At 45.1% G+C, this 26,722-nt stretch overlaps 1 protein-coding gene across 4 annotated transcripts; it reads right to left on the reverse strand.

Annotated features, from left to right (window-relative positions):
* Positions 1–200: 200 nt before the first annotated feature.
* OTUD7B (OTU deubiquitinase 7B) lies at positions 201–26,008 on the reverse strand. 4 transcript variants are annotated; one of them, XM_053475484.1, is made up of 13 exons: positions 25,898–26,008; positions 23,834–23,927; positions 12,451–12,589; positions 9,273–9,437; positions 7,911–8,126; positions 5,930–6,031; positions 5,409–5,536; positions 5,129–5,241; positions 4,522–4,649; positions 4,287–4,436; positions 3,709–3,826; positions 2,296–2,380; positions 201–1,980 (listed from the first exon to the last, which is right to left on the reverse strand). In XM_053475484.1, exons 3-13 carry the CDS (start codon positions 12,521–12,523, stop codon positions 679–681), a joined length of 2,580 nt encoding a protein of 859 aa, XP_053331459.1. In that variant the 5' UTR covers positions 12,524–12,589; positions 23,834–23,927; positions 25,898–26,008; the 3' UTR covers positions 201–678. The 4 variants fall into 4 exon arrangements, with proteins under 4 accessions (XP_053331459.1, XP_053331462.1, XP_053331460.1 ...); XM_053475487.1 differs by lacking the exon at positions 12,451–12,589 and having other exon boundaries at positions 25,898–26,007; XM_053475485.1 differs by lacking the exons at positions 23,834–23,927; positions 25,898–26,008 and adding an exon at positions 21,499–21,759.
* Between the last annotated feature and the right edge of the window lie 714 nt (positions 26,009–26,722).

Below are 26,722 nucleotides of genomic sequence, written 5' to 3' on the forward strand. Positions count from 1 at the left end.
TTTTACTAAAAAATGTAAGCGGAACATAAAATACTTGGATGTCTCTTTCCACCCAAGCCAGTGTATATTCTGCCTAGGCAGTGCGGGAAGGTGGGTTTTATATACTAAAATATTCTTGCTGGCTTTGTTTGCATTAAAAAAAAAAAAAATAATATGAAAAAGTGAATTATTTTCTTAGCTTTGGAGAGAGATATTGCAGAGCGTTTTCATACAAGTTTAATAAAGTTGCAAATAATGGCTTCTATCTTGTAATTATTAGGAATTTGGGGTGAACACAAATTAAATAAAAAATGTTTGTTAAAAAAACATCAAAACTAAATAAAACAAACACAAAAATATGGAAGGGGAAACATAAAAGTATTTTTTTTTTTTTTTACTATTATTTTCCTACCTAAAGTGCTAGAGAGGCAGTAATTAAAAAAATCTGAAGATGCGGCTGTCGCTCACAACAATACGCCTATTCCTGACAAATCTTTCTCGGAGTAAGGACTTTTTTCGCCTCATTTATTCGAAGGTTTTATTTTGTTTTCCCGGAGCTGGTCGCAGCACAGAGGGGGATCGAGACACCCGCTGAACGATCCGCGGTGAAGGTCAAAGAGTAATATTGCTACCTTTCCTCGCCTGCCCTGCCCGTACACTCTGTGGATTTAAAGTCAATGCCAAGTGGAACTGGATTCCTTAGAACCTGTGTATCAAAGCCTCTTTTGCGCAGTCTTTCCTCCTCAGTTCCTCCTTATAACAGTAGGAGCAGTAGTTCCCCGTTTCTGGGTGTCCGTAAAAAGTGCAGTTTAGCTGTTTACACTTGGTCTGCTGAACGTTATACGCCGTTATTCGGCTTTTCTTGTCGGATGGGGCGGCCCGAGGCAGGGTATTCAGGTCCGAATATTCCCGGTAGCCGTTGCTGTAGGCGACGCAATGCGTCTGATCGGTCTCCCCGGGGTAGACCGGAGGAAGCTCTGTCTCTAAGGGAGAAAGCCTGCCCGTGTGCGGAGACGAGCTGGGCTGGTAGGGGTGAAGGCGAGTCGGCATGCAGTGCCTCGGAAACGTGGCGTAAGAAGGCAGGTTGTTACAAGAACCCCCGGCCACCTGCCTTCTACCGTCCTGGTAGCCATGAGGAAGAGAACCGTCAGCCGGTCCCACCACAGTAGGTCTGGGGATCGTTGTAAAACCCCCAGAATAGCTGGAAGTTAAAGCGCCTTTCCCACCATATTCCATTCCCTGCAGTCCATAGCTGTTACTGACCTGGGAATACGTCGGCAGAGGAAGCATATCGTCGGCTTTTGGTTCCATCATGTCCGCGTCCAGCCTCTTTGCTGCCCCGCAGTTCATCAGAGCCTTTTTCTCTGCCTCCTTCTGCTTTTGCTCAGCCAGAAAGCGCTCCTCAGCCTCAGCGAGGTACCCCTGGATCATCTGCTTCTGGTAAGGGTGCCTGTCGCTGGTTTTCAGGAGGCAGGCGAAGATGAACTTGCGCTCGCCCTGCATGGCCGCCCGCAAGATGTTCAAACTCAGTTTGACATCATTACTGTACTTGTACGGATCGCTCTGAGCTTTGTCTGCCGGCGGTCTGCCGGAACTGCTCTTTTCAGATGACGTCGATAAGTCCCCTTGCGAAGAGTCTTCCTTACTGCCTTTCCTGCCCTTCAAGGAGCCTTTCTTTTTCTTTTCCAACGTGTCCGTCTGTCCGTTACTTGCTCCAGCCTTCCCACTCTTGCTGTGCATTAACCCACCCATGTTTTTCTTTAGCTTGCTCCCCAAGCTCTTTCCAAAGCTCCCCAGCTTGTTCGCCACCGAATCTGCTCTCTTCTTCTCCTTTTCCTTTTTCAATCTCTCCTTCTCCTTGTCTTTGTCCTTGGTGGACTTACTGCCCCCGTTGCTCGCAGAGCTGCTGCACACGGACTCTTTATCGGACTCGGATTCAGCCGCGGAGCGGACGTCATCGCCAGCGGAAGCCGTTGGAGACTCTGGTTGGGCAAGTGGGGCCTGTTGGAAAAGATCCAGAAACTGAATGTTAATAACACTCTATAAAGGACTGCATGGAATATGGTGCCAAATTGTTCTGTGAGGACTATCCCTCTCAACATCCCAAACTATCATTGTTTATGAATAAAAGATGGCGGCACCCAACAACCACACTTTGAATGATCTATAGACTGACGGCAGCAAACATATTTATGTCTAATTTATTTTTCGGCTATCTTGCAAGTTGGATAATCTCTACGCGACGTCACAAGTTCAGAACATTCAAGAATCTCCAGCGTAGCGCTCAGCATGCGCATGTGTAGACATTTTACATACCTGGGTTTCACAGGGCAGCGAAAGCCACGTCACGGTCATGTAATTATGAAGCAAATTTAACTTGGCTTCCAGTGACAGGGTAACACTGCAAGTAAAAGAACACGTAGATCAATAAACAGCGGCACGTCTGTCTCTCTATATATACCAACCGCACTGCAGTTCTTTCGCTGATTTGGTTGTGTATGAGACTTATTAGAAAGCAGACATGATTTAACCCAGAGCTGTTTTTCAGAGGTAATGGAATCCAAAGCTTCTAGAGAGACGCATGGAATCAACCCAAGCCCTCGGGGCCCAAATTTCAGTCAAAATGATTTGCACTCTTACTTTCCACATACGCTCTAGGACTGGAATAAACCACCCATGTCTCAGGACACACGGCACTAGTGGTGATAGAGACCAGTGGGTGTGGCTAAGAGTGACACCTACCCATGTCCTGCCCAGTTATGTCCAAGACCCACCCACAGTCATTAACATACTGATTCTGACTAGGGGGGGGTTGTCCCCGTATCTAAGCAGCCTATTGGCTAGAACATCCAACTAGTTTACTAAAAGACAAATAGAGATAATGTTACAATCGCCAAGAGAGTGTGCGGCCAGGAAAGCTGAAGATGTTTTATTATTGATAGGCTGGGGATATAAGGTGACAGCACGGTCTGTTCTGTATTCCGGCAAAGAAGGACATATCGCAAGCAACCGATGGAGCTACCAAAGGTTTATATAGTTACACGCGCCGGCTTTCAGACAGGCGTTTGTGCCGGGGTATAATGGTTCCTGCTTTTTTCCTCTCGCAGGCAGGGACCCGCCGCCGGATTACTGATTGTACTCTTAGGCCATACGTGTTTACAAGGAAATACTTCGTAGCAAATGGATACTCCCGTGTAGAGCTCGGCATCAGATTTCTAACGCCAGAAAATCCAAACCACTTAATAACAAAAATTAACACAAAAGAGAGCTCCCTCCTCCCACTCCATAAAATAATAACAGCTTCATTGCGAATCTGCATAGTAAAACCAGCGCTCGATGACAGGGAGGAGGCGCTCGGCGAGGGCCGAGGATATCAGGAGGCTTGCAAGGTCCAAACCTGTTCTGTTTACTTTGATTAAAAGTCATTTTGGCTCAAATGCCTGGAATGTTAAAAATCTCGAGGATCGGTTTCGCGGAACCTGTCCTTAAAATAGAGGGCTGGCTTTACGAACTTTCAACACCATTCTTGTTGCATTCGTTGGAACACGCCAACAAAGCAAGATGGCGCCTTAAGATTCCTATAGAACATTAGATTTCAAAAGCACTCATCACAATGGATGCATACATTTCGTAGCGGTCTACATGCCCAACTTGTGAAGCTGTTAATTCCCTAAACCAGGTATGACTGTCGATGACCTTGTTTCAGTTATCCGACATGGTTATGCCTACCTTGCAAGTCTGACATTATCATTATCGCTCTTCCCCCACTCCCAGTCCTTCCCGGGGTCGACGGCAAAGTGCACGGGCAGTAACTTGTGTTCAGAGTCTGTCAAGGGGATGAACGGTGCTAAAAAAAAAACAACAAAAAAAAATATAAAAAAGTGAAAACAAGACTGATGGGGCTTATAACACACCGCGGTGTCATTCTGTTGATTGCTATGGTTATAAGACCACTTATCGTATGCTGTAGATGTATGATATAGACTTGCTTTGTATGTGAAACACCTTTCGTATTTAACTTGGTATATAAAATCTTGGTAGAGCTGGTTAGCTAACAGCATTATCTGTTCTTCAACTACGGGAGTGAAGGGCAACGAGATATGCAAGATCTGCCGTACAGTAATCAAGAGTATGACGAGAGCGAGCGGGAAACAATCACATGCGATGAAGCCGATCTCTGAGGCAGCCCAATAACAAACACTACACTCCAGCATAGTACGCGATATTTCAAGCTCTCCGACATATATCGGAGGTGTTCAGGCTGCGGACGGCCCCCGGGGATAAGCAGATGTAGGCTGATGTTTTACCTTGCTCTTTGCTGTGCTCATTCTGCTCCATAGACACCAGGGCAGAGAAGTGAGCCTGGTCGTACGCCAGCACCAGCGGGGAAGTGTGGCATTTGTTGGCAGGGACCTCCAGAGGAAGGTAGATGCCCCCAAAAGGAATAGGAGCAAAAGCTGGACAAAAAAAAAAAAAGGAAACAATTTTAGGTCTCTTTAAAACATGTCTCTTTGGACAAAACAAGTCTTAGAGACCACCTACCTTCACCCCCGGAGTCTCTCAGCATAGTGTCAGCCACAACCACAATGGGCCTCTTGAGTACATGAGCGAGTACAAAGACGTGGAACTCTTCCAGGCTCTCATACACGGGCTCCTCCGAGCTTTCAACGCTGCAGAATAATAGAAAGGGTTTGACCAGCTGTCCCTGCCAGTAAATATTTCATCAAACGCGGCAAACTGAGGTTCAAAAGGTGCACAAAGCACACCAAAACAGTAGGGGCCGGATTATTGATGTACACAAGCAGGCTGTTACATTTAATTATTGTGTATTTACACACACTACATTTACTGGACTAACGTGGCTACTAGTCCAAGCTAGATTTAATTATTTTCTGTCCAGCTTTGTCAGGGGATTGGCTCTAAAAGCAATTATGTGGCCCTTAACATAAACGTGAACTTTTTAGGCGACCCCTTGGCAGAAGGGTAGAAGTTTCTTGTTTTGTATGCAAGAGAAAAAAATAACACTTTTCATTAATCCAAGGAAAGGAAGGAACTCACTCCCAGATTGTGCATAAACATCTAACTCTTTGGCTTTCGCCACCCACGACAAAGCTGTAATTAACAGTACTAATACGAGGGTAGTTCTTACCCTCCGCAGTTCCCTCCGTTGGTCCCGTAATGCATTCGGGGCTCGCTGGACGCCAACTTTATTAAATCGTTCCATTCCTTCTGCCATTCCTCCTCCGTGTACACAAGACCCGACTGAAAGGAGATTAGAAGAGGAAAATGCATTGGTATAAATCAATTTACAACCTGAGATGTTTACAGTGCTCCCCGTCGACTAACCTATAGAAAGATGTCACTGTTTCAGGTGAAATGCTCTGCACAGACCCCCCAGAAATGTTATTGGATTTGGTGCTATTTCATACCTCTTTATTTTGTACGGTTTGCTGGAATCTCCATCTCCGCTTGAGGGCCTCTTTTTCTGCCCCTTTCTCCATCAAGTTGTAGAGGGATTTACGAAGCATGAGGTCTCGGTCGTGAAAGCCCCACATCCCTGGAAGGGAGGAAAAAAAAAAACAAGATGGATTGTTATATTTGGTGAGTGCATAGAGCTTTCCCTAAAGACTTAATAAAAAGTGATTCGAAAACGGCAGACTAGTTGAGTCGGCTGGTCCTTTTCCGATATCATCTGTCGCTCAAAAACATCCTGCGATGGTGACCTCTACAGACTGGACTGGGAAAGGGTTGTTCCTCCCACCATCAGTCCGCTACTTTTTTATGGGAACTCCTCCATGTTCACCCAATCGCCCCCCCATGCCACAACAAGCCCCACTAACTGGATTGGGCTCGGATTCACCGATTAGCCGTCGCAGCCAGTGTATGTTTCCCCACGGACCTTTAGATCTCCTCCACCGGTATATAATGATTTATTCTTCGCTGGTCTTACCGAGAGATGCTGCATGAAGAAGGCAGTTTCCATCCCCTGTGGTTGCCAAAGGTAGGAGCCTCTGATAGCTGGGGTCCACCTGCGTCCACCAGTTAAGACGACCTGACCAAAAAGAGAAGGGAATTCTGCGTTAAGGTAGAGAAGCCGCACGCCTGCTACTAATCACAGCCTGTCCATCAGGTTATTGATAAAGACGAATTCTCATGCCAAGAGGAGCAATCACCAAGAACACTGTTGCCATGATGGTTGCTCCACATTTATGATTGGTCCAAATAACGTGAAGGGGTCTTCCACCCTGAAGGTTATTTCAATCAATGGTGCATATAAGCCGTGTAGTGCTTGTAGCTAGACGGCTGGGATACAAGAGGATTCGATAAAGGAGAACGACTCCAACACCGTGAAATGGTCCATCATTCTTCCGAATGTTTAATCACATAAAGAACAGACATATTATAAGAGGTTGTCTGCTTTTGTGTCGAATGACAATGAAGGAGGCAACATGTTACTTGAAGTTTTATAAAGACTCGTTTCTAGGAAGGGCTTGGACAGCTAAGAGTACCCGGCATAATCTAATGCTGAATTGAGTTCAAAAAGTGTTACATTCCGCAAAGTCCTATTCTTTGGAAACCAGTGAGGACGCTGTAGGTCACCAAACAAAAATCACGGCCGATTCTGGACTTTTTAAGTCAGAACACGAATCGTTAAATAGAAGCTAAAACGGAGCTCCCTTTTTCTTAATATGAGACAAAGATAGTAGAAAGGCAAAGGTGTTAAAATGGCTCTCTTCTTAAAATATCCAGCAAATAATACAGCGCTTCTGTCCGATCACTCATCAGGATCTGAAACGCACGCCGTCATTTCCCCAGAAAATGATCAATTCTAAAATAACCCCACTTCTGATGCTCGCTTTTGCAGGTTTCTGTATTTGGCGACGCAGCCAAAGCCCTTTAAATAAGAAAACAAAAGAGGGGGGAAAATCTCAGGAGACAGGAGCTTGGGCCTCGGCCAGAGAAGATAAATTGTAGATAGCGAGGAAGGAATCTACTTTCGAAGGCCTGGTACGCAGCTCCCGAGGACAATAGCTCCTCAGAAACACAGGCTATTTCAGTCAACACGTCTTAAGCCAAGTGGACGCGTTCCAGGCGAGGGGACAAACGAAGCACAGAGCGGTGCCGGCCGCGACAGAGCGATCGGAGAGAGGAGGTCGCCTGGATACTCCGATTAACCCATGTTGGGTAATTATCACAAACTCGAGTGTGCCCTCGAGAACACGGCCGCTGGTTTGGGTAGAGGGCGTCTTTCTGGTTTCCAAGTGTTTACAATTTCAAGATGAAGCCAAACAATCGATGCCTCCATGAAATATTTTACCCTAAATGTTACCTGGGAATACCTAACTATATCTTACAATGTGTAGAGGGACATCTCAACACATTATAACATTATATATATACTGTGTGTATATATATATATATATATATATATATATATATAGAGTTATATAATCCCAAGTCCCATTCATGGTATAACGTTCAAAGGATGAGTTAGAAAAGGTTTTTTTCCCATCAAAAACACAACAGAAACAATTCCTCTCTGAGGGCTAAATGTGCCCGAGCCGTGTTGGCTCCATTCCTAGGTTGGTCACAACAAGGGTGACATCAGCCCCGAGGAATCTCCCATTAGAGAGCGAGCGTCGTCAAAGAGACAGAAACTCTCTGCATCGATAAATATAATGAGACTTAAAGGCGAGATACAGAAATACATATTATTCACCTTCACAATGTTTCTGTATCAATTGAAAAGGAAGACCCTATATTGTAAGAAAGACGTTAAAAATGATTACATCCGCTCTTAATATTTTACAGTTAATATTTAATCACAATAATAAAAAAAAATATATCCTATTAGGTGATAAAATAAAACTAATTATAACAATAATTAGTATATTTTAATATAACTTGTTTAAGTTGGGAGCGTTGCTTACCGGCGTGCTCCAGGGCAACCAGCATGGACTGCTCGATCAAATCCCGCTCAATGAAGTTCCGAAACTCGTCCTTGTATACGGTTAAGTCGGGGAGCTGGAAGGTGCACACGGGGGTCTCCAAGGCCTGCTCGCTGCTGCCGTTGCTGGAGACGTGGGAGCGGGCAAGGGAGACGATGGAGGAGCTGGCGTGAGAAATTCCCCGGGACAGGCGCTTTTCTGAAACAGAAGAGAAGCGGAAATTCATTACTGGCCATGCCACGCTGCCGGGGAAGCGTCTACATGGGGTGACGAGTAAATACACTAGGAGGACCAGAGGTTAGAATGGAATAAAAATGTATTTTGCAAGTGTTTTGCTCATTGTGAACAATGGCAGCAGCTTACGGCCCCTTGCGGCCCTAGGCTGCAACGCACAGAACGTGTACCTGAATATTTTGACCACAGATGCCTTTTCCTTAGTTTTCGTAGTTAGAAAGCTCACAAACAGCTTTGTTAAACAGAATTATGAAGTATTTTGAGATATTGCTCTGTCTACCATCCAACATCTATGGAAGTTGCCTATCCACCAGACCATGTTTTATTACATTGGATCCAAACGACCTTGCTCTGGGTCACGTCACTACCTTAGGCAATCCGAGAGCCTTAGGAGGGAACGGTCATTTGGCAGGCCAGCATCTGCTTGCTAAGTCACTTAATATTTAAATAATAAACACATGCGCTGTTCAGAAATCACAGCTCTATGGTAATTCTAACACGTGCGTGACGTGTTCTGCACCTGGAGACTGCGAGCGGTGGGATTAAAGGTCCAGGGGCAGTTAATATCCAACAGAAATTCATCGGCAGGGAACTCCGAAGAGTCCGTAAAGGCCACAAGCGCATGACCTCCTGCTTAGGGAAGGACGATTTTTGGACAAAGTGTTAATTAAAGAATTCCTCGAACTCCGGTAGGTTATTTTTTTGAATTTTAGGTGAGGGAACGCCAAAAATCGCAGTTTTTCAAGGAGATTTGGCCCAGCGCTGCAGACAGCTACGTATCCTTTTGCTTCCAGGATAAACTCTAAAACATATTCCTGCTGGAGGTTTAACAAAGCAGCCATAAGCAAATGCTCAGCGATACTTAATCAGAACGGATTTTACAAAGAGAATAAAGGATTAGAATTTTCTGTTTAGAATTCTCGGAGCTTCCACGGAGCAGTGATCACAGAGGAACATCAGATTGGCTGAGGCACCCTTGCCATGGTTTTCCTACAGAGCTAAATCCTCGCAAAAGGGTTCATTAACTTCATCTCGAGTAAATCCAAGGTGAGTAAAGGGGTTCCGCCGGGCCAGCATCGCACTAGAGAGACAAAAGCAGAAAGTCGTTACCCTGGACGATATCATCTTGCCGCTGAAGTGCCGGCCTCATGGGTCGAGCCGTGTCGGGGGGTTTGAAGCTACGACCCTCGCTGTAAGTATGCCCCAAGCCTCCGGCGTTTGCTTGTCGCAGTTGATCGTAGTCGCTAAGCGCAGCGTTTACGTCCCATTTTTTACCTAGAACCCAAGCAGAAGATCATTAGTGCTCATTAGTTTAAAAAAGATGCCGATATCAGGTAGAACTGTTAAGTTCCAAAGAGGGAAAAAAAAGAAAACCAAAAAACCTCTAACAATCAACCTAGAGGTTTAATAACAGAATTGAAACGCACCAGGAACATACAAGCCATGAAAAACAAACATATCCAGGATAGATGGAACAATACGACATTAGATTATGTTTGGTTACAGGAACACGCATTGTTAGCAGGTTCTTTTGCATTCCGCTAGCACGCGTTTGGCTCCCTTTGTGCGAGATGTGTACTTAAGTATGCTTCCTGTTGTCAGTAGAGGCAGCTGGGGGAGGAGCTGAATAGGAAAGAAGTCTCATTGGCTAACTCCTATAGCTTAATAACGCCTGCACAGATTTGCATGCAGTAAAATGCATTGGGGCCTCTGTAGTCTATATATCTAATGGATCTAATAGAACGCGATTGTCCAAAGCAGAAAAGCAGGCATCGCTTTCCATCAAGCTGATCTTATGTAGTAAGATATTTATTTGGTTTTAAGAAGGATTTTAACGACCATCAATAAACTGACTCCGTACATCAGAAAATATATAAATATATATATGTTAACCTAATAAAAATATATATATTTTTAAAAATACTCTGTTAGTCTGTTTGACACAACCGCAATCAAAATCTCTATTTACACACACACACAAAAATGTCAGTCATCCGATTTATGTTTTCACCAAACAATCCCCTCCCCCGTCGCGCAGCATTTATGAAATTCTTGAATTGTCAAACAGCGGCGAGAGCCGAGCAGACAGCTGTCGCAGCCGATGTTCCGATGCACACAAGATATTTTCGATCGGGATATCACATCTCAAAACATTTTATATAAAAACTATAGCCGTGTAACATGCAAAGTATGTATCCCCCCCAAAAAAAATAAATAACAAAATAAATAAAAAATTATCCGGACTACACTAGAAACTTTGTATATGAATTTATTTGATAATTAGATTTTTTTACTGTAATCCCTTTTAATCGGAAGCTGTTTCTGTCCCTTTAAGTTCATCTCGGCAGGATGTAAACATGTTTACGCCGGGCAAACGTTACCCAAAACCTTTTTGGCAAGCGCGGATCTGCGGATCTGCGTTCCTGCTTCATGCGATCGGCGCCCTGTTTTAGCCCCAAAATATAGGTGGGAGTTATGAAAGAATGTGGTAAACAAAAAAATGCCACTGAAAAAGAGCTAAAAGTTCTAGAGAAAGGGCAAATTTTCAGAGAGAACGCGGTGACGGGTTTATATATCTGTACATATGGTGGGCGTCACCAAGACCGCGACGTTCTCCAAAGCCGCTACGACAACATCTCATCGCGCTTAGGACGGGAGGCCAAATGTTTACGTGGATGGCCGGCCCCCGTGCTTCTGGCCGATAATGTACGCATGCTGTGAAGAGGACATTTTAAGAGGGGAACCCCAGCAAATAATAAATAAAAATGCATTTCCAGGGATATTATGCTTTCTTATTTAATAATATAGTGTTTTCAGGCAGCTGCATATTGGCCATTTGTAGGACTAGTTCTGTTTTCTGTGCCTGGCTCCATACCATGCTGCATGTGGGAAACAATAGAATGGCTTGGTCTTAATGACCCAGTCAGGCCAGTCTTTGAAGAAAGCATCGCCATAAAGCATCAGCGCTGGGGGGCTTATCACTGTATACAGTGCTGGTGGGCTTATCACTGTATACAGCGCTGGGGGGCTCATTACTGTATACAGCGATGGGGGGCTTATCACTGTATACAGTGCTGGGGGGCTTATCACTGTATACAGCGCTGGGTTAATGCCCAAGGAGAAAAATACATCAACAGGAACAGAAATAATACAAATATAATGTAATAAAAATAACAGAAATAATACCAATATAATGTAATAATAATAGAAATAATACCAATATAATGTAATAAAAATAACAGAAATAATACCAATATAATGTAATAAAAATAACAGAAATAATACCAATATAATGTAATAACAATAATAGAAATAATACCAATATAATGTAATAATAGAAATAATACCAATATAATGTAATAAAAATAATAGAAATAATACCAATATACTGTAATAAAAATAATAGACATAATACCAATATAATGTAATAAAAATAAGAGGCACCAAAAGAATAAAACTGGTTTTTAAAGAGCGGTTTAGTGCATCTGCCCAGCGTAACCGCGAGTCCTTCTGAACTACGCAAGATAAATGAAGTGCTCGGCCGTGACCCGCCATACTTCATACAGCCGCCGGACGCCGAGCCTTAGGGAAGTATACAGCAGCTTTGAATTTCTTAAATATTTTACTGTCATGAAATGTGAAGCTGCCCCCCCCTGCTTGTACGCGTGTTGTGATGTGCTGCTGACAATCAGGATACCAGCACTAGACCACCCTTCCAAGACCACCCAGCCTTAAAGTCCCATTGAACACCTGCCAATACAGTATATACGGTATATTTAAGGCCTATTAAAAGGAGTATGCGCGGGGGGGGGGTATAATGCCCCATGTAAGTACTTTAATACGCAGTCATTAAACCAGAAAAAAATAAAGATCTGCACATCATTGGGGTCCCGTTTCCACTCCACTGATTGGCTGCTTAAAGCAGCCAATCAGTGCCAGGAAATCACAGCCACTGAAACAATGCAGCCACAGGGGGGACGTGGAAGCTACTTGGTGCAAAGTTCTACGCGTGATGCAATCTCCGCCACCCAATCGGTTTACTAAAAAGTGTAGAAACGCGGCAGTCTGGAGTGAGCGCCGAGAAACAGGATCCAAAAAGAACATGTAGACACAAAAATATGAAGCATCCTCAGATCGTACTCCATGCGGAGCGGCGTCACTCGTCCCAACCAACTATATATTCCACCCAATGAAAAGCCAAACCGGCCATTTCCGTCACTTCAGGTCACACAGTGTGTAGAGGAGAAGGTTAGTGATCACGCGCAGCGCTGGCTAGCTTCTCGCTTACCTTCCAGGAGATCTCTAGCCAGCCCCGGCTCCGCCCCAGTCGATCGAACAAAATGTGACAGGACGCCGTCCATGTCCCCCGGGTCATGTGACTGGAAACTCCTCTTCGGTGGGACATGGATGAAAGCTTAATCTTCAATCTAAGAGCGAGACAATGCACACGCGCCCCATTAATCAACAAGACGCGGCGGCGGGCACACCGCCCCGAACATACACGCACAGAAGTCACGGCTGAGGCTTGCACGAGGCAGCCAGCGCGCGGGGCGGAATAACAGAGTTTGTCTGCAGCGGATCTCTATCCCGGTGACAGACTGGCTTTTTTGTTCTGTCCCCGCCTCGCATTTCACAGGCAGAAGAAGACCATTGTTCAGCCTCCTACAGGTAGAGCGTCGACGGAGAGACCCGCGAGCCCACAACCTGCGCCTCCGACTACTCCCTCTGCTCTGTGAAAGCCATTGCTTTGCAGCAAATAAACACAAGTAGAAACACCCGATTTGCCAACAGATCGGCCCCATTCGCCCCCCCCGTCTAGTCGCCTTTTGTAAAGACTGAAGCCTTAATCAGTCGTTGGTCTCGTCTTAGATTCAGGAGCCGTATGTCTATCCCATGCATGTTTACATTCCCTCACTGTATTACCCTCTACCACTTCTGCTGGGAGGCTGTTCCACTTACCTACCACCCTCTCAGTAAAGGAAACGTTCTTACATGAAGTTTTAAAGCCTCTGACTCTCTAGTTTTAGGATTTTGGGACCTCTTGTTCTGACATCTCTCCTCCTATGAAATAAAATGTAAATGTTTCTCTCCCGTCTCCCCTCCAATCGGAAACTCTTAGTCTATCCTGGATTTTTATCCTGCAAAAATTTTTTTTTTTTTTTATTATTATTATTTATTTTGCTACTTCAGACTATTATTTGCATTCCTTTCGCAAACTGCAACATGTAGCGTGTTTTATTACAAATCATCTCTTTTTAATAACAAAGCAAAGTATAAAAAACTCCAAGTGTGAAGACAGATTAAAAAAAAAGTTGTTTTTGTTTAAAAACATCCTGTTCGGAAAATACACCAACTGCTGTAAAAATTATTAAAAAAAAGGTCTATTTGTGACATGTTTCTAAAAATATTTTGCTATATTTACCCGGGAATGTGTTATGTTTTGGACAGGTAAAGGGCCGAGTCCTGCACCAGTTATTAGGGGTATTATTGTAAATAAATAAATATTGGGCTCTCTAGCTATGTTAAGCAAATAAAACTCTGCAAACCTTTCATTGAAATCTTTTTTCTGGAGGCTTTAACCACATATGCGTTTAGCAAAGATTTTTAATTTCTATGGCAACCATTAGTGGCTGCTTTTGGGTCACATGACAGTTAAAGAGTAATGCCTGGTTGCTCATAAAAATCTCGATAAAAATACCAACGGACTTAAATTAAGATCTCTTAGGTCTATTATAAATGAGACGGAGGGGAGGAACGCAGCAGCCCACACCTAGTATTGTTGGCATTGTCAGCTGCTTAGAAACTCCCTCGCCCCAAAGAATGCCAGGGTCTAAATCCCGAAAGCAGCGCCACGGGGAGGCTCGACCCATGCATTCTACAACTTGTGTATTCTGTGGCCTGGCACACGGCACAAGCGGACATAATGAATTGTCTGTTCCAAGAATAGCTTCGGTGACCGCATGACGGCTATTGTTCTCCGGCTAGAACATGTGTCTTCAATAAGCTTTCCACCTGCAGCTCTCTGCCAGCCGAGACAAAGACCCCGGCCCGCCGGACCAAAGAGTCTGCGAAGGCCCATTACACGGACTACGGACGCCACACGCCAACTTTATCAGGGCTCCGCAACCCGCAGCGTTATCTCCGCGTGTTCTACACCTGTCCTAAGAAGCCAGGTCAGCCGTGCTCAGTAGAGGATCATGGGAGATGTGGTTCACCCACATCCGGAGAGTTCTATGCCCCGATACTCTGTATGTCATGCTTTTGTTCGCTTCACTAACACTTCCACGTGCCGCTCATTAGCTGCAATATTATTTTTTATTGTACTTTCTGATCGCGGGGAGACGCCGTTTTGCCCACCGATGCCCCCTTTAACTGATTGGCGTAAAACGTTTTATCTATTTTATAACTCATTCAGCCTCCAGATGAAAAGAATTCCGCGGAATAGTAATAGCGGGAGTTTCCAGTTCATAAAGAGCCAGATGGGTGGAATAAATCTTAAATATCTTGCACACCCACGATGACCCGGGAATACAGAACCACGAGGTCATGAAGAATTCAGCAAAAGGTCAGCGCCTCCTGAGTTCGCGCTCCGGCCTGGGATCAGCTCCCGAGTGCACGCTCTACGCTAACCAATCAGATTAAGGAACTGAGGTCCTCTTGCAGGGCATGCTGGGAGCTGGAAGGTCAGAGGGCAAAGTTCACCCAAACCAGCTAGGGACCCGATCCCATTCTGCTAGCTTTACAGAGGCGCGTTTTACGAACATGCGCGTTCGGTGCTCGTAGCGCAGGGCATGTAATGTAATACTCGGCCAGGCTTTGCCTATGGCAGGTCCACGAGAAAAAATGGCCAGACGTTCCTGCTGCTAAACATCCACGCCATGCGTGTTCTGCACATACACAACATAGATTTCTCTCCTGTCCCAGGAGGCTGTCTGAAGACGCATCTTTTGTTCTGGGAAGTGTCCATTAACCCCCCCCCCCTCCACACACACACACACACGAATACATACACGCACACACGCAGGCACTGTCTCCTGAGACGCTCATTAAAAGTCACTTTTATTACAACAGCCTTGAATGCACTGCCAACCAGAAACACAAAGACACACACGCACACACACACGCGCACGCACACACGCACACATACATATATATATACCGTATACAGTACGCTCCCTAATTTATACGGCTCCTTCGGCTTTTGAAAGTATTCACTGAGGGTTAGGGTTACTCACGTTCTTCTAGAGGACATCTGACGGTCCCTTTTTTACATTTTTGGGGCAGGACCGTGACCCAGGAAGGTCGAAGCCCCCCCTGCATGCATTGCATGACCCGGGTTCTGGAGTCTGTCCCCCATCCCTCGCTCCCGGAAACGGTCGGTTCCATTACAGGTTTACCAATTTCCAGCAATCTATACAATTCTACGTTTCCCTTCTACATCCCATTCCGGACACAGCCGTCCATCCCCCCCATAACCCCGCACGGTGCAGCGCTATGTAATCTGTATAAACTAAACCTATCCAAGAATGAAGAGCCGGAGCAGATGGATGGAGGCTCCCGACGTCACACGACTACCTCGGATTGTTATTTTCCCAAGTTCCCAAACATTGTAACGCAATCCACGCAAGGGAAGAGAGCGGCCAGAAGTTCAAACAGACCCTAGAACGGCTTTCCAGGAACCAGCCCGTCACAGGTGCAAAAACAATAAATAAAAACATTAAAAAAAAATAAAATATATATATATAAAAAACCTAAATAAATAAAAAATAATATTTTTGATTTTCTTTCCCTTTGATCGTCACGCTACCACATCCTCCGCCTGCCGTATCAACGATAAAGATATAGTGCTAACCAGACAGAAAAAATAAGCAGGCGTTCTCACATAAATAGCCCATTATAAATAGGTTTGCGGACGCGGTGATTTTATTACGCCGACGCGCGGTGACACCGGCCTCTGCTGAGAGGAAATAAAAGAGAAAACTTTTATTTATTTATATCGGGTGACAGAACATTCAAAGCATGTGGGCCGAGCCGATCGGATCTCTACGCAAAACAATAGAAAACATTTTGCATCTTAAGTATCGAGGAATTGATACGAGCCGGCGGCGATTGGATTCGTTTCGTTATGTTGTAGCGCCAGTGAAACATTTCGGTGGAAGAGTTACACAGGGGAAAAACGGCATACTTATTACGCTTTAAAGTAAAAATATGGGCAAAAAATGCTTGAAAACAGCAATAAAAATAATAAAATAATGTGTGCTGCAGAATATGATGGTGCTATATAAAGCAAATAATAATAACTGTAATAAAAACTAATATTACAGTATATTATTATTATTATTGGCGCTACATAAATAAAAAGATAATTATTGTGCTTGTTATTATTGTTATATTATTATTGATGTTGTTATATTATTATGGGAAGACTCACTTTTTTGGGGGTGTCCCTGTCAACTTTCTTAAAGCCGATACGCTTTTCTATCACATCACAAGACGCGTATTAAAGGAGAGGGCCGGCCGAGGATCTGAACCGGCCCGGGCCGCAGCGTGATGCACGGACACAATAATGAGGCAAACGCAGTCATACGTATGACATCATCCACGGACGTGCCGGGAGCCAGATCACGAATGCCGCCTCCGTGTTTTTACGAGTTGATAGCACAGAAGATAAGCTTTCCCTCCGGCCTCACCTTTTATTATTCACTATGCCCAGAGTTTTAGTGACGGGGAAGCGGCCGTGTGGGCCAAGTGCTGAAAAGAATGCGGCTCCGGCTGAGTCCCTCTGAACCCTGTACCTTTCTGTAGACTGAAGGTCGTACATACGGGAAGCCAAACTTTACAGCAATCAGTGGCTTACATGGAATGCAAGGAGGTTTACTTTTACTGAGTGGGTGGTAGATGAACGGAACAGCCTCCCAGAAGAAGTGGTAGAAGCTCATGAAATGAGGGAACGTAAGGTGAGGCACACCTGGTGACCCCACCGGGTTCCACGTTCAACCATCACGTAGCAGAGGGGAACGGACGAGAAGGAAGATGGGAAACTACGTCACATGCATAACTCACGCCAGAGAGCTTAGTGAAGCTCAGGTGACATTGTGGTCTGGCTCAACATAGACCAGCTTACACAGGGCTGTAGAACAGCATTTACCGGGCTTCTAATTTCAGAGGTTTTTGGCCAAATGCGCTGTATTTACTAATAAAATGATTGCACTTTCCTTCCTATCCAAGAAGATGACTTATTTGAGCATCGACAGCCCAGTTGAATACATACTCCCGGGTGACAGGTCTTGTTGGGTGCAGACATTTTAAACTTGAGTCATGGCAAAATTTAGCTCCTAACCCGATGATGTCACGGCTGCATGAAAAACATTCCATCATCTGCAGATGATTCACACCATAAAAAAAATGAACTCTCCGACACCAACGAACAGTCTGCAGGCCACCTTGACACACAGAACCTGCCGGCAGATCGGCCCCATTCGGCCCCCCGTCTAGTCCGCCCATTCTTCCTACAGTCAACCCTTCATCAGTCGTTGGTCACGTCTTAGATTCAGGATCAATATGCCTACCCCATGTGTGTTTAAACCCCCCACTGTATTACCCTCCACCACTTCCGCAGGGTGACTGTTCCACCTATCCACCGCACTGTTAGTAGTCCATAAAGCACGACAGTTAACTATTTAGGTCAAAAAGTCAAACAAGGGAATGCTGTCAACAGAGATAAGAGACGATTACAGAACGGAGTCCAGCTGCTCTGCCCAGCAAAGAGGTGGGGCCGGTATCCGATACGAAGGCCGTGGCAATTAGACTTCATTGCCTTTCCTTTAATAACTGCAAAGCCAAATGAACCATAAATCAGCTTATGGCACCACGGAGGACAGCAACAGGGCAGCAGAGCAGAGCCAACCAATTCCTGTCCTCAGGTGTTCCACCTTTTCACATGAATGCAAGCGTCCTCTACAAGCCATCGAAGGACACCCTGACGCGTTGTCAGGGGAACCGACAGATGCTTCTACGCTTGTATGGACAGAGCACTCAGGAAGGTACGTCCAAAGAGGCTACAGACAATCTCAGGTCTCCTCGCTGCGCTGGCTTATTAAAGTCCAGGCCTGCGACTACCTGCGGTATGTAAGCGGACGCTTATGAATAATACATACAGCAGGGCTTAAAACACACAGCTTCTGCCTAGCATGCTTCTTAATTGTCCCCGCGTGACCCTCCTGAAAGACGTCTGACGGCGCAGGCTGGGAAGCGGTGTGAGGCAGAGAGGACCTGGACCGGGAACACAGCTGGTCAAAAGCTTTAATGGAGATCACTACTGCGTACAGCGAGGTCACTTCGAAGTACAGCGAGATCACTACTGCGTACAGCGAGGTCACTTCGGCGTACAGCGAGGTCACTTCGGAGTACAGCGAGGTCACTTCGGCGTACAGCGAGGTCACTTCGGAGTACAGCGAGGTCACTTCGGCGTACAGCGAGGTCACTTCGGAGTACAGCGAGGTCACTTCGGAGTACAGCGAGGTCACTTCGGAGTACAGCGAGGTCACTTCGGAGTACAGCGAGGTCACTTCAGCGTACAGCGAGGTCACTTGATAATTCAGATAATCAGGACAGAAAGAGGTCAATAATAACCGGACATCTGTCCTGAATCCACGAACCGGTAACTTTAACTCCCATCACTTTCACACTGAGGCTGGCAGAGGGAAGAGAACATCTGCACCCCCAAAACCCCAGGACCCACTCAGCATGCCGCAGACACCTTTATATTAAGGCACAAATACATCTCCTGATATTCCAGATTCAAGCTTAAAACATCACGTTATCCAATCACAGCACAGCGTCAACAAGCGTCCTCCACCCTTCCCGGTGATAAGGGCTGATGAAGTCAGTCGTCCCACGTCTATGACACGTACACCAATAACGAACTCAGTTCCCCCGCAGTAAACATCAGAGGTCGCCAGGAGTCATCATGACACGGCTCAGTCACACATTTACCTCCCGTTACTAGAATTCCACACGTCCATCACACCTGGAGGTCCATCACACCTGGAGGTCCATCACACCTGGAGGTCCATCACACCTGGAGGTCCATCACACCAACGGGTGAGATCAAGCCTACATCCTATCAGGAGGGAATAAGTAACACTCCTAGTCCAACATAACTGGACAACATTGAGCCTTGTAATCACATGGTACAGAAAAATGGGGACTCAATCAACGGACGGCCTTATCAATCGCAGATCATCAAAAATAGAGCAGAAAGTCTACTGTAGCAAAAGCAGCAGTCCAGAACTACTACTCGGTCGGCGACCAACAACATAAGCCAAGCATCTTCAGTATACCTGGCGGTTGCTCACGCTTTACGGAGAATACATTTCTAATTTAACACTACAGGCAGGAGCTTTCATGTTTTCTTAGACCGTGCGCTCCTCCACTAGTCCATTAGACACTAGACTGCTTTCTGCCACAAAAGAGATGACCTTGGCTGTCTAAATGAAGACTTGCAAGCATCACAGGGCTAGATATTTCCAGGGAAAACCAAATCCAGCACTCCCTGCAGACTGTATCCAGCAAATCTAAGTTATACTTTGCGTCTCTCTCTCGTGTGAACGAGCACACCGGCAGCAGGGTGACCTCCCAACATTGTTTTATTTGACTGATAAAATACCAAGTGCCAGAAGAAGTCACTCACACCCACTATCACACGCATCACCAACAGACCTTCCTTCCCTCACTTCAGAGCTCCCCTCCCTTTCTCACTAGTTCCTCGGAGCAGTGCTCCCCTCCCTCTCTCGCTAGTTCCTGGGACCGGCGCTCCCTCTCTCGCTAGTTCCTCGGATCTGCGCTCCCCCCTTTCTCTCGCTAGTTCCTCGGATCCGCGCTCCCTCTCTCGCCAGTTCCTCGGATCAGCGCTCCCTCTCTCGCCAGTTCCTCGGATCAGCGCTCCCTCTCTCGCTAGTTCCTCGGATCAGCGCTCCCTCTCTCGCTAGTTCCTCGGATCAGCGCTCCCTCTCTCGCTAGTTCCTCGGATCAGCGCTCCCTCTCTCGCTAGTTCCTCGGATCAGCGCTCCCTCTCTCGCTAGTTCCTCAGATCAGCGCTCCCTCTCTCGCTAGTTCCTCGGATCAGCGCTCCCTCTCTCGCTAGTTCCTCGGAGGAGAGCTCCCCTCTCTCGCTAGTTTCTCGGATCGGCAGCCCCTATCTCACTAGTTTCTCGGTTCTGCAGTCCCCTCCCACTCTGGTTCCTTAGTTCACCCACTCGTTCATTCATTCCTCGGTTCAGCACTTCCCTCTGTTTCTCTTGTTCCTTAGTTCAAAACCCCGTGTCTTGCTCTCTCCTCAGTTCAGAGCTCATCTCTCTCTCTCTCCTTTTTCTTACACCATCCAGATGGGCCCTAATTCTCCTTTCTGGGTTTAGACAGAGAGCTCTCCTCTCTTGCTCTTTCTTCATCTCAAAGCTCCCTTCCCTCTCTCTCTGTGTATAGCTCACTCTGTTTAGGCATCACTCCTCTCTTGTTTTCTCTGTTCAGCTCTCCCCCTCTCAATTTGTTACTCTCTATGGTACTTTCTTTCTTATTCTTGTTGGGGCAGAGCTTCTTTTACTCTTTTACCCTTAACACAGAGCTCTCTCCTGGGGCATATTTCTTCATCCTTCTCAGGGCAAGGCTCCCCTCTCACTACCTCTCCTGGGCACCCATCTCCCCACACTCTCTTCCCTTTGTACCTAGAGGGAGAACTCTTATCTCTTTCCCCTCCAGAGATCCTCTCTCTCCTTTTATCTCAGAGGGAGAGCTCCATTCTCTTTCTTTTCCCCCAGAGCTCCCTTCCCTCTTTTTTCCCCTCCAGAGCTCCCTTCTCTCTTTTTTCCCTCAGAGCTCCCCTCTCTCTTTCCCCCCAGAGCTCCCTTCTCTCTTTTTCCCCTCCACAGCTCCCTTCTCTCTTTTTTCCCCTCAGAGCTCCATTATTCTCTCTTTTACCCCTAAGAGCTCCCCTCTCCTGTTACCTCGAGCTCCTCTCTCTTCTAGGGACAGGGCTCTCTTCTTTATCTCTCTCCTTTTACCTCAGGGCAGAGCTCCTCTCTCTCTCCTAGGGACAGGGCTCTCCTCTTTCTACTTTTACCTCGGGAAGAGCTCCTCTCTCCTAGGGACAGGGCTCCCTCCTCGCTCCCTCTCTAGGGGCAGAGTTACCCTTTAGCTCCCCCTCGTGGGGACAAAGCCCCCTCTAGTGGGCACAGGGCTCCCTTTTCTGTCTCCTGGGCACAGAACTTTACTTTCTCCGGTGGAACAGCCCCCGACCCCTAGGAGTTCCCCACTCCACCCCAGCACAGCCAGTAGTTACCTTTGGATGCCATGCTGTTCCCGGGGGGTAGTCACACTCTCCAGCCGCCTGCTTCACTCACACTCAGGCTAGGCCGAAGACGGGGAGCACAGTATCCCAGCAGTCCCGGAGCGTCATGCCCAGGCCGCCAGGCAGTGCTCATCTCCTGGGGCCTGCCCCGAACGGTGCCAGTCACCAGCCCGCAGATTCCACCCGGCCCCGGCTTCCCCTGCTCTGACCTCGATCAGCCGAACTGCTCCTGGTTGGCCGCGGAGCACCACGGGACTTGTAGTTACTTCGCTGTGGACTCACAAGCCAGTGACGTCGTCAGGTGTCACAACAAAGCCTCATGGGAGTTGTAGTCTGACAGGAGCTACTCTCTAGGGTTCTTACCAAGGACTATATAATAGATAACGTTGATGATTTGATTTTATAGAAATAAATACAAAATGCTAATTCTCTATAGAAATAACACGACTAAAAATAGATAATTATAGTAGACAAACGGCAGACTGTGCATCTAAGAGGTGCGATACTTTATTGTTTATTAGGCAATGCAAGAAAATCAACATGAGTTACAAGTTCATGTTATGCTTGGTCCCCCCTCATTTTACATCTGGATGTATGCAGTTGGGGTTATATGCATCTGGACAGTTAATTTTACTGAGAGTGTAGTAGATGAGTAGAACAGCCTCCCAGCAGAAGTGGTATAGGCTAATACAGTGAGAAGGTAAACATGTGAGATGGCTCCTGAATCTAAGACGACACCAACGACTGATTAAGGAACAAAGAAGGGCATTCTCCATCCCATTATTATTATAATTTTTTTTATATAGTGCCATCATGTTCAGTAGTGCTGTACAATGGATGAGCACAATGTGGCTGGGGTAGGTGCGCCTACCAATTTTTCTGAACTGAAGGCAATTTATCTGACGGCAGCCTCTGAAGTTCTGAACGATTCTTTAAGGAAGCGGTTTGGTTCCGCTCCAGAAAGACGGGCCCCTGAAAGCGGAACGTGGGGGTAATTTGTGGCAGTATTCTCAGTTTGCCCTGGTGCGGAGTTTAAGACACCTGACAGTACACATGGCTTATTAACCTTTCTTTTGAACATGGCCTCTGGGCTACAGAGCTTACACTCCAATTTGGATGGAGAAATCCATAAACGTTCATATAGACCATTCCGTTATTTAACGTCGCTAGAACGTGACGCTGCAGTAAGAAAGCGTTCCAAGAATGCAACCAATCAGCCGTCAGCATGTCCTATCCATCAGCATGTCATCAACACTTATTAGATGATCCCTCGTATGACTGCCGACGAGCCCAGGAGACGTCTCAGTGACAATTTGTTTCAAAATATTTCATAATATTATTATTATTTCATATTTGCAGAAAAGGGGGGGGGGCCTGGAGATTTTACTACAAATACAAATACCGTAAATCGACGCGTTACTAGACTGGAACATGGAATATAAGGTACTAATATAGCATATATATATATATATATATATATATATATATATATATATATATATATATATATATATATATTAATATATATATATATATATATATATATTAATATATATATATATATATATATATCTTATGCTAGATATATATGTATATATATATATATATATATTATATATATATATATATATATATATATATATTATATATATAATATTGACAAAATATTATTTAATTTATTATTATTTTAATAAATTAAATTACCTTTATATATATATATATATATATATATATATATATATATATATATATATATATATATATATATAAAGGAAATTTAATTTATTAAAATAATAATAAATAAAATAATATTTTGTCAAATAATCCTACCAAAAATAAGTATGTGGGCTGTAACAACTACAGCTGTTATGGTTCAGTGTCTACGGAGAGGCCAACTACCGAGCAGGACCTTGATATATTACATCTCTCGATCAGACTCAGACTTCGACTTCAAAACGCAGTGAAATAATATTTGACATTTTTCATCAATTTTAGAAAAAAAAATGACGGAAAAAATAAACATTATTGGAATCACAACGTTAGGAAATACAAACTGATGTACAGCATTATGACTAATAGTAAACAGAAGCTTTCCTTTACTGAGAGGGTGGTAGATCAGAAGAACAGCTTCCCAGCAGAAATGGCAGAGGGGAATTAAACATGCGCAGGATAGACATACGGCTCCTGAATCTAAGACGAGACCAACTACTGATTAAGATTTGAGTCTTTGCAGCAGGAGTAACAGGCAGACCAGACGGGGGCCGAATGGGGCCGATCTGCCGACAGGTTCTATGTTTCTTAGGATAGAGTTTTGTTGGGTGCTTACCTGCCGAGTCCTGGTCTGCAGCCGATGAATATTATAGTAGAATCCCATCAATAATAGAATCCGCTTCGGAAGAGTGTGCTTCGGTTCCAGCTCTCTGTGGACGGAGTATATGTATTTATTACACAAGAGCCTGTTACGTAAAGTGTTAAAGGGGAATGACTTGTGAGCGGTTATTGTCGAGTTTGGACAAGCCCTGGGGTGGCAGGAACCTGTGTATTGGTAGTGAATCATGTTAACAGCGTGTTGCTTGTCATTCTAGTCCCGTGACATCACACACAGGTATCGCGTGTACTGCTTGTACACACTTTGTTACTGCGCGACATGGTAAACAATACTGATGAATGCAGATATATTTCTCTACAAACACTTTAATAGTAAACCAGAACAAACAAACAGACAGTAAAGGTGCCGTCCCACCTACTCTGCCAAATATCACCCTAAAAGTGCCTTTCCGGGAAATTCTTAAATCATAATATTTCAGGGAATGCTTAATTGTCATGTGACAGAAAAGTGGGCACTGATGGGTTCTTACAGATCTGTTAAGATTTATTTGCTTAACATGCTAGAGAGGGCAATTACTGGTTTGTTCAGGCGGAACACCACCTTAAGAACCCGGTGGAGAAAGGAGGCTTGAATAAATGTTTAATTCTGAAAAATGTTGCCTCGTTCATAATGTTTCAGAGAATGTCTAATTGCCATGTGACGGAAAAGCGGGCACCGATAGGTCGTTGCCATTTAAAGCACAAAATAATCTCTTATGCACAATATTGCTTTTCCATGGGGTTAGGTAACATGTGGTGAATCGGTGAACCGGGTTAGAACATTGCGTTCGGTAAACAATGTGAACGCGGCTGCCGGGTGAGTGACTCCGCGAGTCAGGTGTCTGTCGGCGGAGAGGACTGTGCTGAATGATTGAGTCACAGGCCTCCGGCACATGGAGAAAGACGGATCACATCTTATCAAGCAATTACTCCGTCTTATTTACATTAGCAGCAGAGTACCGGAGGCAAGGAAATTTCCAGGGCGAAGAGGAGGCGCATTTAAAGGGAACCCAAAGAGTTAACAGATCCACAATTGGGGCCTAGTGATATACGGGTGTCAGTGGCTGTCCCTGCGTTATACAGCATGGAGTGTGATGCCCCTTATCTGGACATTGTAAATCCTTCCTACGTAAACGGATTACCCCCCCATGTACCGGTATTGGTTGGGACCCAGTGTCACCAGAAAAACAGATGCTATAGGCGGTTGCAGCTATTGTTTCGTTGGGCAATTAACCGGTGCGAGTAACTTGCCTAGTTAGACATTCCCACCCGGCAAGCACACCATGGAACATCCGCCTCCTTCAATATGGGAGCCGTGGGTGGGATTGGCTAGTGGTGGGTAGGCAAAAGAAGTTGGCACTAGGCCCAAGCCGAGAGGTTCAGCTTTTAAGGACCTGTTGGGGACATCAATGATCCCCCCTGAAACCGGTCCATTTATACTAATGAGCATTACCGGGGACTGTCCGAGATTCGCACGGAGCCTCGGGTGGATCCTTGCTTTCCCGGCTCTCCGGGGCAATTCCTTTTTTTAGACCATTCGTGTGGCTGACCCCCACCCCTACATGTGCATGTACTAATGCATGAAATGTTATCATATCCTGGTGTTCCGCTGGAGAAGGACCCCCCCCTTGCCATGTTAGAGCCGAGGGGTGGGTTATTGCACTAGATTAGACCTAAACTACTGACCACCATAATATCAGGCTAGGAGAGGAGGAAGCTAGATATCAGCCCACATCATAGGGTACCCAGAAACTCCGGGGCAAATGTGGCAGTTACCCAGGACCCAAGAAGCATTGCCCCTGGGTATCTAAACTTTTGTGTTACAAATATTTCTCCTGGGGACCAAGGCCGCTCGTATTTACTGTGTGTGTCACCACGCACAGTGCAGTAAGATAAGGACACACAGATGTCGCTGTAGCCTGGCTGCTCCCTGCACTTTTGTCTTTTGTGACATCCAACCCTACAGTGTAATAAATGCTTTTCCTTATTAAATATTACGCAATTATGATGCAAGAGCAATTACCTTGTCACTGCTTGCTGGGCCGTTGTTATTTTTGGCTTGTGGAGTTCCCGGTGTCGCACGGCTCTGCCAAAACATATTGCGTCTCACACAAATACGGAAATTGATCGCCTTCTAGAGATGCAGAACAGCTTAGTCTTGGAATCTGCAGAAGAAAAAAAAAATCATATATTAAAATATGGATTTTAAACACTGCAGGATCAGTAATCATTAAATGTAATATATATATATTAGTTATATATATATTATATTATTTATATACTGCATATTATGTATATTGTTTATATATTATTTATTATATACTATTTTCATATCTATTTGTTTTATGTATTCTATTTATTATTTATATATTATGTTTTGTGTATTTATTATATTTTATTTATTACATATTATGTATATATGGCAAGGCAAAGGTGGAGGATTTGATTTTTCTTTGTGTTTAACCCTTGGGCTGCTTTTTTTTTGGGGGGGGGGGTGACTGTGGCTGTAATCACACGATATATAATATATTTCTCAGAACAGGTTTGTCAGGTTGTTTGGGGGTTAAAAGGCCGCATTTGGGAAGTGTGCATCTTTCAATTTACCCCATCAAATCAAATATTGTTAAAAACTAAAAACCATAACGGGACAGTGTGTGCTTTAATTACTGCTTTAGAATAAGTCTAAACTTCATGGGAAGGGGGCGCGCTACACCACTGCACTCAACGTCAATGAAAGGCACACATGATGGATCCAGTCAGTGCGTAAATATCGCCTGCTTTAATTCTATATAATTCGTAGGAACAAGCTCACTTCCCTGGTGTCAGTTTTCACTCACCGGGCCTACAC

This window comes from Spea bombifrons, chromosome 9 (genome assembly GCF_027358695.1).
Source record: "Spea bombifrons isolate aSpeBom1 chromosome 9, aSpeBom1.2.pri, whole genome shotgun sequence".
Classification (NCBI taxonomy): domain Eukaryota; kingdom Metazoa; phylum Chordata; class Amphibia; order Anura; family Pelobatidae; genus Spea; species Spea bombifrons.

Excerpts from the sequence above, each read along its gene's own strand:
- OTUD7B (XM_053475484.1), bottom strand. The coding sequence starts at position 12,523 with ATGGACGGCGTCCTGTCACATTTTGTTCGATCGACTGGGGCGGAGCCG. Across the intron at positions 6,032-7,910 it reads GGTTGCCCTGGAGCACGCCG|GTCGTCTTAACTGGTGGACG; the intron begins GTAAGCAACGCT and ends CTTTTTGGTCAG. Across the intron at positions 4,650-5,128 it reads AACGGAGGGAACTGCGGAGG|CGTTGAAAGCTCGGAGGAGC; the intron begins GTAAGAACTACC and ends ATTATTCTGCAG.